Source organism: Coregonus clupeaformis, chromosome 11, assembly GCF_020615455.1.
Source record: "Coregonus clupeaformis isolate EN_2021a chromosome 11, ASM2061545v1, whole genome shotgun sequence".
Classification (NCBI taxonomy): Eukaryota; Metazoa; Chordata; class Actinopteri; order Salmoniformes; family Salmonidae; genus Coregonus; species Coregonus clupeaformis.
The window spans coordinates 4237084-4252422 of NC_059202.1; the positions used below are offsets into that span (position 1 = coordinate 4237084).

Below are 15339 nucleotides of genomic sequence, written 5' to 3' on the forward strand. Positions count from 1 at the left end.
AAGTTTGAGGTGTTCGGATCACAAAGAAGAACATTTGTGAGACACAGACCAAATGAAAAGATGCTGGAGGAGTGCTTGATGCCATCTGTCAAGCATGGTGGAGGCAATGTGATGGTCTGGGGTGCTTTGGTGGTGGTAAAGTGGGAGATTTGTACAGGGTAAAAGGGATCTTGAAGAAGGAAGGCTATCACTCCATTTTGCAACGCCATGCCATACCCTGTGGACGGCGCTTGATTGGAGCAAATTTCCTCCTACAACAGGACAATGACCCAAAGCACAGCTCCAAACTATGCAATAACTATTTAGGGAAGAAGCAGTCAGCTGGTATTCTGTCTATAATGGAGTGGCCAGCACAGTCACCGGATCTCAACCCTATTGAGCTGTTGTGGGAGCAGCTTGACTGTATGGTACGTAAGAAGTGCCCATCAAGCCAATCCAATTTGTGGGAGGTGCTTCAGGAAGCATGGGGTGAAATCTCTTCAGATTACCTCAGCAAATTGACAACTAGAATCCAAAGGTCTGCAAGGCTGCAAATGGAGGATTCTTTGACAAAAGCAAAGTTTGAAGGACACAATTATTATTTCAATTAAAAATCATTATTTCCTATTGCTATATTTCCTATTCAAACTCATTTCATGTATGTTTTCATGGAAAACAAGGACATTTCTAAGTGACCACAAACTTTTGAACGGTAGTGCAGATCAAGCTAAAAACTGTTCAACCTGAATCTAAATAATTGTAGTCTAAATGGCTCCGGTCTGTATTTCTAAGATTTATATGATGTGCAATAGTGAATGATTTAATACATCTCTTCTCTCTCTCTCTCTCTCTCTCTCTCTCTCTCTCTCTCTCTCTCTCTCTCTCTCCCTCTCTCTCTCTCTCTACTCTCTCTTCCCCTTCTCCTCTCTCTCTCTCTCTCTCTCTCTCTCTCTCTCTCTCTCTCTCTCTCTCTCTCTCTCTCTCTCTCTCTCTCTCTCTCTCTCTCTCTCTCTCTCTCTCTCTCTCTCTCTCTCTCTCTCTCTCTCTCTCTCTCTCTCTCTCTCTCTCTCTCTCTCTCTCTCTCTCTCAGGAATAGAGAACCTGTATGAGAGGTCCCTGTACATCCGTAAGATCCTCCTGACCGCCGTGCCCAGGTCCGTCCTCATCGTGATGCGCTACCTCTTCGCCTTTCTCAACCAGTAAGTCCTCAACAACCGGTCCAGGGTCATATTCATTAGGCATCAAATGGAAGAAAATTGACTGAAAGGGCGATGCACTACCTGGACTTATCCAATAGGAAACTCCCATTTTTCTTTTCCATTGCGTGCCGTAATGAATAATATGACCCAGGCTTATTCACTTACTGTTCATTTTCTGATATACCATTAGTAAGTACAAAACACACATTGACTGGCCTACTGTACTACTGTATGGGGGACATGTGTAGTCAATCACCAAATAGCCCTAAACCTTTTAAGATCATTGTACAGTAGACTCCTGTTTGTTACTGAATGTAGAGCGAGGAAGAGAAAATGATTAGCTAGCGTTAAAGTAAACATGTCCAGCAATAAGAACAAATGACTAGAGAGATGTATTCCTTAGTAATTTACTCTATCTGAAAGGCTGTCATTGTTTATTTACTGTTTAGGTGATACTGAGAGGAGCATAATGACACTGTTAGGTTATTAAAAGGTTTGAGAATTGATCACTACCCAGACAGTGAGAGGATAGGCAGTCTGTCTGGTGCCTTGGCTGAATGCAGCTGTACCACGCAGAACTAATTCCTGTTTGTACACAAAAAAATTAAAATGCTTTGTTTGTGAAGGGCGAAGTTTCTCCACTATCTTGTTGAAGAGATTACGTTAACTTACTGTAAAGTCGATTGTTGCGCATAAACCCTTTATCTCTCTCTCTATTTCTCTTCCTCTCTCACTCCCCCCTCCCCCCCAGCCTGTCCCAGTACAGTGATGAGAACATGATGGACCCCTATAACCTGGCCATCTGCTTCGGCCCCACCCTCATGCCCACGCCCAACATCGAGGACCAGGTGTCGTGCCAGGCACACGTCAATGAGATCATCAAGACCATCATCATCCAACATGAGACCATCTTCCCCGACGCCAAGGAGCTGGACGGGCCCGTCTACGAGAAGTGCATGGCTGGGGGAGACTACTGGTGAGCTGAACATAGAAATGTAATTACTAGAACATAGACCTGAATTTAGAAATATAACTACTAGAATGGATCTGGATGAGCCCGTTTATGTGAAGTGTATAGCTGGCGGAGACTACTGGTGAGATCAGGGTTCCCACTTTTAGACACTTTAAGAATTCTATGACTTTTCCATGAAATGTGTTAAATTCCCTGGCTTTCCCTGTCTGAAATTAAAATGTCCCTGATATTCCAGAAGTTCCCTGACCTGTGGGACCCTGTGAGATGATTGAGTGAGCAGGGTCACCCTTTTATGGGGTCAGGGGTCATTCATTAGTGAAACTCGATACGGGTGACTTGCGATGATGTAATTTTGATGAGCTTCACAGATGTGCAAGGTGAGGTGTTGGCTGGGGAGCTCTTTACAAAGTCGTGGGTGTGTTTCTCATTCCCGTCCTGTGATTGTAGTCTAACTCAGGCTCGCAGCCAAATACCCCTTCATAAGGGACATAATGCTCCATGCTGCAGGTATGTATGCATGCAGTGTGGAGTCCGTCCGAGGGCTAGGGCCGCAGCTGTCTCAATACGTCATTAGCGAGAGTTAATGCAGGTAATTAGGCTAAATGATGAGGTGTCTGTGGTGAGACAATATGACAGGGGAGAGCTAGAGGCGTCACTACAGATCCGGGTTCGATCCCGTGCTGTGTCGCAGCCGGCCTCGACCAGGAGACCCATGAGGCGGCGCACAATTGGCCCAGCGTCGTCCGGGTTAGGGGAGGGTTTGACCAGCTGGGATGTCCTTGTCCCATCGCGCTCTAGCGACTCCTTGTGGCGGCCAGGCGCATGCGCGCTGACTTCGTCGCCAGCTGTACGGTGTTTCCTCCGACACATTGGTGCGTCTGGCTTCCGGGTTAAGGGAGCAGTGTGTCAAGAAGCAGTGCGGCTTGGCGGGGTCGTGTTTCAGAGGACTCATGGCTCTTGACCTTCGCCTCTCCCAAGTCCGTACGGGAGTTGCAGCGATGGGACAAGAATGTAACTACCAATTGGATACCACGAAATTGGGGAGAAAAAGGGATAAAAAGTACCTATAAGAAATGTAATAAATGAAGTATGTTAAAACAGAGCAGATTAAAGTTCCAAAGCCAACTAGCTCCACAGTTGTGAGGAGCTGAGCAGGGAGAGGTTATATCATCCTCCCCTGAAGAGCACTAGCCTGATCGAGGTGAGACGGACCTAAGCGATCACGATTAGTAAGGAAACCTAAAGTGCAGCACGTAGAAGTGAAGCCTATCACTTGCTTCCTCTGAAGAGCACATCTCTCTCTCTCTCTCTCTCTCTCTCTCTCTCTCTCTGTTCCTTGGCGGAGTGTTAGCACCGCCAGAGCTAATTACCCGTCACAGCCGTCAGGACGCCGTCCCTGACCGAGGCACATCAAACCCGTGGAGATTAGTTGTCGTTGCTTCCTCCCTCCTCCTCCCCCAGGGGGTAATGCGAGGCAGGTGGCAGTGGTGTGTTACCCAGGGAAACGGCGCTAAGTGCCAGTCGGGGGTAATCTTTGGAAGATGTAAGGGCCGTTAGTGCCAGGTTAATGCCGTGGGGTGCCAGGGACAAAGTCTGAAAACAGATCATTTGAACCCAGGCTGTGTCATGAGAATACTGATGATGCCCTCGATTTGTGCGTCTCAATAGTCGGTGGCTGCCTCTCAATGTGGCTGTAGATGCATCTCAGTCGTCTAAAGTCCTCTGCTTGTCTGCTCACCTTCATCTACACTAAACGTCTTTGATGGATGAGATCTATATGAGTGCATACCACTTACCAGGTATTGGGTTTCAACAATCCAGTCCAGCGTCACATCATTGCCGAAGAAGGAAAGGAGATGAAGAGGGGAATCTACTTCAGACTATTAAGATACACCCATAGGCTGAATGAAATTGAGTAGCTTGTACGGTTGTATCCATGGTAGCCGAACCCTGACCCTAACCTATAAACCCTGACCTCTGACCCTGTCTCCCCCCCCCACAGTGAGAGTCCCTACAGCGAGCATGGGGCAATTGAGGAGGTGGACAACGAGGAAGGGACGGAGACACATACCAGCGAGGACGGTGAGTACCCTTCAAGCAGGCACCCTCGTAAGCCTATGATGTAATGACTTACCAGATGTGAACATCATGGGAAAAGCATACACTTTCTTTCTTAAACCCAGAGCACACTGGTCTGTGTGGATAATCCTGCCTTTCAGCCTGCTAAATGGAAGGACCTTAAAGGGGCAGGGAATTGGGCTCCAGAGATGTGGGTATCTATTGATATTCTAATTCTTTCTGCATCACCATCTCCCCATGGGACCTGGGCCACATGCTGGGAGCAGCACCCCCCTCCAAGGCCCCTGGTGGGCTCTTCTGCACCCCTCTGGACCCCCTCGGGTGACGTGATGAGGGCTCTTTAAGTGTTTTGGTCAACCCATAGAATTTGAAAGACTCCTAATTCTATGGGTTGGCCACTCAAGTATAATCAGCATATAACTACTTTTTGGAGAGTTCTCAATCGGTTACCTCTTGAACGCCAAACTGGAATGAGGAGTGATGCGGATTAATGATTGTGTCTATGACCGAGTTGGTCAAGACAACTTCAGACTGTCCAGACTAGCATAATACCATCTGTATTGTCCCTGCTTTTAAACTACTTCACCATGTGTTCATATGATAGGCCTCACTCACACCAGCCTCAGAGACACAGGCAGGCCAGGGAACTATTACTTTTCAGACTAAGTAAAAAAATAAAATAAAAGAGATGTCTACTTGCTCTTCCATCTGGTCTGTTGGACCCGGTCTCAAACGAGGGGGGTGCGATGAAGTTGGACTGTTCCAAATCAAACACACTGACTCACCCCCTCAGCGGACTACAAAAAGTTCAGGTGGCCTGAGTAGAAGTCCAGAAACCGGTCGTTTCTCAGGGAAACATTACAAAAACCTCACACAACTTGGCAAATTACGTTCCGAAAATATTTTGGGGAGGGCAGACAGTGTGGGCGGCAACCCTTTCAGTCACCCCCACTTAAGTCCACAAGTGACATTCTCCAAACTTCCAAACCTGTTTCCATGGTAATAATAAACACACACATTAGTAGCCTAATCATAATAATAGCCGAAAATCCCATCCCCCCAATCATTCATCATCAGTCTTTAAACAGAATTTATACAAGAGTTCGAGGATGGAAATGTTGGCCATAGTTCTCATTACATGGCTTTAGTTAGCACACCCTCTTTCATTAGAACTAATGAAGACACCTGGGTCGTGTTCATTCGGCATCCAATGGAAGAAAACGGACTGAAACGGGAGGGACTCCTTGGACATGTCCAATAAGAAACACTATTTTTTGCTGCAAAACTTTAAAAACAAATTTTCCGTTAAATGCCCTAATGAATGAAACCTGATAGTACAGACTAGAGCACGTAGGCTACATCATAGTTTTCCATTCTAAAATGGTGACAACACACATGGTAGCTATCCATTGCAAAGCAATTCATTAAGGAAAAGCAAACCTTATAAACCACATGAACCTAACTCTGGCTACCATGGTTTTTGTCCAAATATTGTCACCCTGTCAGTTTGAACGGAAGGCCTTTCTGACCCCTATTTTATTGTCATTCCCGGTGGGCTCTTCAAGCCCATTCACAGGCCTATTGTCCTCAGTTAGTGGTTGAAAATACTTTAGGATCTTACTCAGATTTACAGCCTTATTGTAAATGGTTTGTTTCTTTAGTGTTGTTACCATATGAAAATGTACAGTTCTGCTGTATGACGTCAATGTTAGATCCTAGTTGTCTTCAGGGATTCAATGTTTTTGTAAGCTCTTGTTGAATCAGCCACCTCTGTAACTAGCCAATAAGGGAGAAGGGGGTAGCTACGGCCCAATATGGCGACCAGAGTGTGGGTGTGTCTAAAGGAAAGTAGTAGATGTGTGGAAAGGAGTGGGTGTGTTGAAAGGAGTAGGTGTGTTGAAAGGAGTGGGTGTGTTGAAAGGAGTGGGTGTGTTGAAAGGAGTGGGTGTGTTGAAAGGAGTAGGTGTGTTGAAAGGAGTGGGTGTGTTGAAAGGAGTGGGTGTGTTGAAAGGAGTGGGTGTGTTGAAAGGAGTAGGTGTGTTGAAAGGAGTGGGTGTGTTGAAAGCACTCTGCTATAGGTTAGACGGTTTTGATTGAGCTGTGTTTTTAATTTTGTATTATACCACGGAACTACTGTACCGCAACAGTTTGGACATCTGTTTTGAAGCCAGAGGATAAGTCTGAGTCATATTTCACTGTTAGTTTTACACAAGTAATTGTACAATTTCAGTTATAAAATTGACAATTGTTTATCTTTGATTAAAAGTACTGATGATGGGTGCACTGTTGCATCATGCGTTGTGTGCGTGTGCTTAGTGTCACTGACCCTGATATTGGCTACTAGGTAGCTACTTCCCACGCAGTTGCTGGACATTAGTGCTTGGCAAGCGGGAGCGAAGGACACTGTCATGCCCTCCCAATTGAGTAGTAGACTGTACTTCGGAAAGTGTTGAGACACCTTGACTTTTTCCACATTTTGTTACTTTACAGCCTTATTCAAAAAAAAATTTGTTTATATCCTCAGCAATCTACACACAATACCCCATCATGGTTTTTAGACATTTTTGCAAATGTATTAAAAATAAAAACAGAAATACCTTATTTACATAAGTATTCAGACCCTTTGCTGTGAGACTTGAAATTGAGCTCAGGTGCATCCTGTTTCCATTGATCATCCTTGAGATGTCTCTACAACTTGACAGGATTGTGTCGAGGCACAGATCTGGGGAAGGGTACCAAAAAGTGTCTGCAGCATTGAAGGTCCCCAAGAACAGTTGCCTCCATCATTCTTAAATGGGAGAAGTTTGGAACCACCGAGAATCTTCCTAGAGCTGGCCGCCCGGCCAAACTGAGCAATCAGGGGAGAAGGGCCTTGGTCAGGGAGGTGACCAAGAACCCGATGGTCACTCTGACAGAACTCTAGAGTTCCTCTGTGGAGATGGGAGAACCTTCCAGAAGGACAACCATCTCTGCAGCACTCCACCAATCAGGCCTTTATGGTAGAGTGGCCAGACGGATGCCACTCCTCAGTGAAAGGCACATTACAGCCCGCTTGGAGTTTGGCAAAAGGCACCTAAAGACTCTCAGACCATGAGAAACAAGATTCTCTGGTCTGATGAAACCAAGATTGAACTCTTTGGCCTGAATACCAAGCGTCACGTCTGGAGGAAACCTGGCACCATCCCTACAGTGAAGCATGATGGTGGCAGCATCATGCTGTGGGGGTGTTTTTCAACGGCAGGGACTGGGAGACTAGTCAGGATCAAGGCAAAGATGAACGGAGCAAAGTACAGAGAGATCCGTGATGAAAACCTGCTCCAGAGCTCTCAGGACCTCAGACTGGGGCGAAGGTTCACCTTCCAACAGCACAACGATCCTAAGCACACAGCCAAGACAATGCAGGAATGGCTTCAGGACAAGTCTCTGAATGTCCTTGAATGGCCCAGCCAGAGCCCGGACTTGAACCCAATCGGACACCTCTGGAGAGACCTGAAAATAGCTGTGCAGCAACGCTCCCCATCCAACCTGACAGAGCTTGAGAGGATCTGCAGAGAAGAATGGGAAAAACTACAGGTGTGCCATGCTTGTAGTGTCATACCCAAGAAGACTCGAGGCTGTAATTGTTGCCAAAGGTGCTTCAACAAAGTACTGAGTAAGGGTCTGAATACTTATGTAAATGTCATATTTTAAATGTCAAAAATGTAAATTAGCAAACATTTATAAAAACCTGTTTTTGCTTTGTCATTATGGGTTATTGTGTGTAGAATACTTTCCGAAGGCACTGTATGTTTCAAGGTGACATCTAGATGGTTATCAATATTAGTTATTTCTTGTGTAGGCTGCTATCCTACTTGAAATAAAAATAATGTGAGGAAAAAAAAGAAATGGCCATGTTAGCTACCGCCACTGGCGGACACCGTGATACAGCTGCCCAGTGGGAAGCACAGTACGGCAGGCACGTCGATACAACACCGGTGCACTAGTCATTCGCACCGGCTTATCCACTCGTTCTGTAGCCCAATCAGCCACGCAAAACGGTCTTCAGTGGCAACAGATGTGCCCAAAGAGCTGATTCGCTTTCCATACACCCACTCGCCCATACTCAGTTCGCCATATTGGGCTACCGATACTTGCAATAAGGCCAAGCTCTCCCCTCTCCCCTCACCTCCATCCCCCTCCTTCCCTTCTCCTCTTCAACCCAAATGTGTTTGCCCTCTTTTCTCAGGATAGAGAGGGAGAGAGAAATGAATAAGAAAAAGAGTGAAAGTCATTCCACGTGTTGGTCTAAGTAGCTGTCCGGAAATCCGTTTGGCTGGGAAGCTCAGCCCCTCTGGTGTGTGTTAGAGCCCATTTACTCTGATCATGGACTACCTGGAGAAGCCACATTTACAGACCTGATACCAGCAACAACACTGTGTGTGTGTGTGTGTGTGTGTGTGTGTGTGTGTGTGTGGTCATGTAAGGCAGAAGAAAAGCGTTGAAGTTTTTTCTCCAATTGGTGCTTGATCATTTTCCAGACATAATAGGTTGGAATTTCCCCCTGTCTGGTAACTCTTTCACATGCTACAGACATAACTCATTTTTAATTAACCGCATCCCGTCAGCTCCTGCAACATGTTTCTGGCCGGCAATGACATGCATGACAATGCTGCTTAATAGTGTCCCTTTATTTTTATTTAGACGCCCATTCCTCCCTCCCTGTCAATACATTTGTGTTCCCTCTTCTGGTAAAACACTATAGGGTCAAAGGTGATTTTATCTCAGAGTGCTGTTTCATGTCAAACCCTGGTAGCTGAATGTTGGGACAGCCATGGTTGGAGTAGTGCATTTTCTGAACCCGGTGTAGTATACACAGAAAAGGTCATTACTTTTCCCCTAAGATACACACACACACATCTGTCTCTGATCAGCATGGTGTGTCCTGTTCTGTAGCAGGTGCTGTAGCCTGAATAAACAGGACTTTTAGATGTATTTTTGTCTAGAGGGAGGGAGGGAGGGAGAGATTCATTGAGGCCTGCCTGGCTGCTGCTTTTCTGTCTCTTGCGTTATTGATTGTAACCATATCTCACTGAAAGATTGCGGTCCCTATACACTGAGCAGAGCGAGACATGGGACTGCTCCACTGGGGTGTAACGGCATCCTACCCTGTACGGCTGGTAATCTCAGTGTGTAAACATATTTGGAGTAGGGCTGTCAAACGATTAAAATAATCGAGTTAATGGCATTAGTTAATTGCGATTAATCACCATTGCTCAAATTTGGCCCTAAAGAAAGATTTTTCCATTTTAAAAAGCAGTGCATTGAGTTACAGGCATACTATGCTTTGATTGTAAGGGACGGAAACACAATGATCTACATCAGAATGTTTTAATAGCATTTTCACCATAAACAACACAAAAGTCACTAACATAGCAACATCTATAAATGCTCCCAATGTTTCAGTAGGCCTACTCCCTCTTATCAATGTTCTTGAAGTTTAACACTTGCGCACAGCACACACTTTCTCTCTCTCTTTCTCTCTCTCACACACACACACAGCTTTACTTGCTGTTAAAGCTTCAGGCATTCTAAATGAGTGTGACAATAGGAAAAAAAAGAACTGGCTCTATGGATACAAAGAGCTTTTAAACTTGTCCAACAATGTTATGAAAACACTAACCGTCTATACTGTTCAGAAAACTTTACACACATAGGCCCCTCCCTCCCTCCCACACCCTCTCTCTCTCTCTCTCTCTCTTACTCCCACTCTCACACTATTGACTATGATATTGATTACTGCATTGTTGGGAAAGAGCAAGCAAGAAGGGCATTTCACTGTACTAGTGCACGTGACAATAAAAACGTGAAACTTGAAACACACATCCTCTCTCACATACACACACAATCATACACAACCCACTCTGGCAGACTACCTTGGAAGCATCTCTTTGAGGAGCCTATTTCATTTTCAGTTCTTCCTGTGCCATCCAAATACGTGCATAGCCTAGTCAGTTAAAAATAGCAGCTCGTGAGTAGTTTTGTTTGTGTGAGTCTGTGTGTGTCTCTGTGTCTCCTTGTGTGTCCATCTCCATCCATAGGGTGGTCAGCTCAAGCACCGTCTCACTGAGACAACACACACAGACCTATGGAGAAAGAGACGTCCTGTATTGATCTCAGAGCTGTCACCTTTATTAAATCAGACAGACCAAATTCCTGCTTGTCACATCTCATTGACTCCACAACACGCCTGTCATTCCCCAGGAAAAAGGGAGAGCGAGAGGGGGGGAGAACCGAGATACATGCACACTCCATTTGGAATCACTGTCTTCGCTCCACTGGTCCGCTCACCAGGATGCTCATCAGGGAATGGCACTGAGGCTTTTCACCCATGCTCTGGTTCCTGTTATATCTGCGCTATGGTGCTTCTCCAGTGAGATTCTTCCTATTGATGAGGCCTTGCTGTGCAGAGGAGCAGCAGGGAAAGTCAGTGTCCAGGGACCCCCTGTCTGGTTTAATGGGTTCTGGTGGTTGGATGTTCTGGGGGGTGGATGGTGGATAGCGTTACGAAATTAGAGGAGGGGGGATAAAAGAATAGGAGCTATTTTTTAGCTCCGTTTGTTTCATTGCTGTGTTGTCATTCATCGGGAGCCATGGCTGGAGTCTCCTAAGAGGAGCAGTGTTTTCCATAGCAGTGTTTTTGCACTTTATTAACTAGGCTTCTTTTAATTTAAACGTTTCAATTAGCTAGTCAGGTTCATATAGCCCTTCTCCCACTAGAATGAACTATATGCATCTTCTAGTGATCTATTGATAGGAGAGGCGCCTGTCAGTCACAAAGGCAGCAATGACAGGGAAAACACTTCTGGTTTGTCAGTCTGCTGTCTGTCCCGCCTCTCGGTAGGCTATCTGTGTTATGTTTGTGCGTTGTGGTTGACTGCGGTCTAAAAAAAAATCACGGAGGAGGGAGACCATGATGCTTCTTCATTGTTTCCTGTGAGTGAATTTACACGTCCCATGTAATGTAAGTGGTAAAGATGAGTTGAAATCCAAGATTTCTTTTTTTGCGTGTTTCATAGGCTATTTACTGTTTTTTGATGGACGACAAACAGCTTGTGTTGACTAGTTTAGTGGTTCCCAAACTGTGGGCAGGGTGCGCTAGGGGCCTTTAGGAACTCAGTCCGGCTTTCAACTGACTCTTGAAAGTTGTAATAGTAGAATGCACTAGGTGCAATTTCGAAATTGGGTAGTGCATCATCAGTTTTCCTCTTGTCATGTTAGTCATTGCATACCTTCGAGAGCTATTTATAACTTGTTCAGATCAACTAATCCATGTCAGCCAATGTTTTTTAGCCCACAGATTTTGTTGTAATGTTTGAGTCGCTCAAATTTGGGACATGAATACACAATAGACATGACAAAAAGTATAGAATTGCAGGATGTTCCCCAATGCTGGAAGGGGGGCCTGAGTGAAAAAGTTTGGGAACCCCTGGACTAGTTTATAAAGGTGTCGAACTGACTGAATAAAGTAAATCTCCTATATCCATTTGCTATTCATAAATCATACATAAATCAAACCAATACTTTTGGTCCCCAAAAATGGGGGGACTATGTACAAAAAGTGCTGTAATTTCTAAATGGTCCATTGAATATGGATGAAAATACCCTCAAATTAAAGCAGACAGTCTGCACTTTAACCTCCTGGTCATTGTTTGATTTAGAAATCCAGACCTTTGGAGTATAGAGCCAAAAGAAAAAATGCTTCACTGTCCCAATAATTACGGAGGGCACTGTATATGGTATTATTACAGATACTGATATAGGCCTACTGATTCATTTAAAGTGTCGACAATGGAGTAGTCAACTGCTGTTTTCTGTGTAGCAAAGCCCATGTTTAGCACCTGCTTCATTCTTCAATCAGACCTGTATGTCTATTCATGGATTTTGTATAAAAATGGTGGTGCACAATCTGGTGGGGAGTCCGGCGGTCCTCCCCCTGTACATTTGTGCATTTTAAAATACATTTTCCTGCAATTCTGTATTGTTTCTCAACAGGGAATCCATGTTTACTTGACAGAACACAACCTTTTTTCTTAGGTTTTTGCCACCATAAACAAATGACAAAATAACACATTGGTTTCCTTACAGCAGCAGAGCCAATAAAATACAGAATTTGAAGAACAAACATCATTGTGGCAATTCATATCGTGCAGTAAAGCTGTAAATTTGACTTGAATTTAGGTCTGTACCCAGAATATATTTTTTGTATTTTTCCAAATATAGACTCATCCAATGTGTTTTAATCAAATCAACTATATGCACTGAGCTTGTCTGATGCTTTAAGCACACTTTTTGATGAAATAATGAAGACACAAATGACTAGAGGGAGTCCGACCGCAATTCATTTGATTGTGCCGGGCCGGGCTCAGATTTGCTGCGCCGTAAATAAGTAACACCATAGAGGCTGTTCTAATGGAAAAAAAGTGTAAAGCCTTTATTACAGAATAGCAAAGATTAAAAACAGCCGAATTTGTGAAATAGTTTATCCAACATGTTGTAGTTGCGTGAGGCTTGGTGCTCACGGAATCAGTAGGCTATTAAACAAACACTTAAACAGGCAACTGAAGTAGGATGTCTTATTTATGTAGATATATATAGATGATTTATAAAGCCAGGCACATTTAACAGTTAGGCTATTATATTATAGACCTAATTAAATTGGCGTTTCCTCACTTTTTATAGACAAGGCAAGGGATGTTTTCTCATCTCCTAACTCCGCTGCTTCCTCTGCCGCATTGTTCTCAACACCAATATGCTGGTTAACATTGCTATTATGCACATAGCAACATGGTCTAGGAAAAGGCGCCAATTCAACAGCGCACTGATGTTTCAGAACCGTGGACAGCGACCGCTATCAAACGCGGGAGAAAGCGCTTTTGTTATAAAATAATAACTTTTTTATTAGTGTTGCACCATTGGCCTTAACCATATACAATTTCAGTAGCACATGTCTTAGCGATAGACTGTTCCGTCTCCACAATGGATGAGTCTACTCAGACAGTCAGGAATCAGACAGGTGTCTTGTACACCATGATTTTTAGATTTTTTTGCAACTGCTCAACAGCCTTTCAACCAAACAATCGACAAGTCGACTAAATGGGGTCAGCCCTACTTGAATCTCAAGAGAAAACAGGTTTAATGTTAAAGGTTATCGTATTGATAGTTATCTTAAAATAGTCCTGATCATATAGGCCTAGACGATATCCAAAACAACTAACAACACACTGAATTGATACATTTTCAGTTATTTTAATTGCAAAGTCATGTCAATATTTTTTTTTACCACTAGTCAATGTACTGCTAGTCAATGCCACAACAGATTTTACCAATCTGGGAGGTAAAGTTGTTAAAGTATTCAATAATTTAGCTGTGTATTTCGGATGGAATCTATGCATTAGAATGTACCAGAGGCCACCAAAATAAAGCTTGTTCTGCATTTGATTTCCCCTTCAATCATAGATCAATAATACCATACCCATTTGTGACATAATTCAGACATACATAATCGTGAAATACATAATACTGACATACACTGAGTGTACAAACCATTAGGAACAACGATCTAATATTGAGTTGCACCCCCTTTTGCCCACAGAACAGCCTCAATTCGTCAGGGCATGGACTCTACAAGGGGTCGAAAGTGTACCACAGGGATTCTGGCCCATGTTGACTCCAATGCTTCCTACAGTTGTGTCAAGTTGGCTGGATGTCCTTTGGGTGGTGGACTATTCTTGATACACACAGGAAGCTGTTGAGTGTGAAAAACCTGGCAGCGTTGCAGTTCTTGACACACTCAAACCGGTGCGCCTGGCACCTACTACCATACCCCTTTCAAAGGCACTTAAATCTTTTGTCACCATCTGAATGGCACACATACACAATCCATGTCTCAATTGCCTCATGGCTTAAACATTCTTCTTTAACTTGTCTCCTCCCCTTCATCTACACTGATTGAAGTGGATTTAACAAGTGACATCAATAAGGGATCATAGCTTTCACCTGGTCAGTCTGTCATGGAAAGAGCTGTTCCTAATGTTTTGTACACTCAGTGTATAATTGCCAGAATTGTTGACAATCTCTGTGATGAAACAAAAATGAATTCCTTCTTTCTGTACTTTATCAGCCGTTAGTTTGACATACCTGATCGTGTGCTCCTTGTGGTCTTCTGCAGAGGGTGAGCCCATCGAAGCAATCGCCAAGTTTGACTACGTGGGGCGTTCGGCCCGCGAACTGTCCTTCAAGAAGGGCGCCTCCCTGCTTCTATACCAGCGGGCATCAGATGACTGGTGGGAGGGACGGCACAACGGCATCGATGGCCTGGTGCCTCACCAGTACATTGTGGTGCAGGACATGTGAGTATGCAGCCCATAGATAAACACACCGCTTATAGAGATACTATCACATACGGTATATTATGTTCATATTCTTATTCCATTTCGGACATCAATGGACTGGTGACATTACAGTATGTTGAATTAAATCTATTATTTTTAAAGAGTGTACAATCCAGACAAGCGGTTTTGCACAAGAATTGTTAGTGGGACAGGATTTGTAGTTGCACAGCAACAGTAGTGCTTGCACAATATGTCCTCATCCTTGAAGTCTAGACCCCTACTCCCTTACCAATACATAAGACTTTCGTTTAGCGACTCTTATATGCAGTAAATGTGTCTACATTATTGAAGAGGACTCCTCGGTACAGTAGTACAACTGACCTCATGCATAACTGACCAATCAGTTAATCAATCAATCACATTGTACTGCATTTTGTATTGTATTTTCCCTCCTAAAACAGAGAAGGCCCAACCTCCCTTTTTTGGAGTGAAAGTGCCATCACCTGTCCATATTTTGTTCTCCCTCTGGTTGAATCACTGCGCTGTCCCCGTCTTGGTGGTCAAGTCCTCCCTGACACTGACTCTGCGGGGCCTTGGGCATCAAGCTGGGGGCCTCTGTCTGTCCTTCCCACACTACTATGAACAGGTGTTCTCTAGGGGTCCTTAACTACCCCCTCTGTCATCCTCATCCCCCCCTGACCACCTTGAGCACCCCTCTGCCCTGGGAACCATCCCTCTG

The 15339-nt window shown here is 44.4% G+C and overlaps 1 protein-coding gene across 2 annotated transcripts in view; it reads left to right on the plus strand.

Annotated features, from left to right (window-relative positions):
- LOC121576977 (SLIT-ROBO Rho GTPase-activating protein 1-like) overlaps positions 1 to 15339 on the plus strand; it is a 150487-nt gene that overhangs the window by 127358 nt on the left and 7790 nt on the right. For both annotated transcript variants that reach the window (XM_041890626.2, XM_041890627.2), the window contains exons 16-19: positions 1070 to 1178; positions 1930 to 2154; positions 4154 to 4233; positions 14438 to 14618. In XM_041890626.2, coding sequence (XP_041746560.1) covers positions 1070 to 1178; positions 1930 to 2154; positions 4154 to 4233; positions 14438 to 14618 — 595 coding nt within the window. The remainder of the gene's footprint in view (positions 1 to 1069; positions 1179 to 1929; positions 2155 to 4153; positions 4234 to 14437; positions 14619 to 15339) is intronic.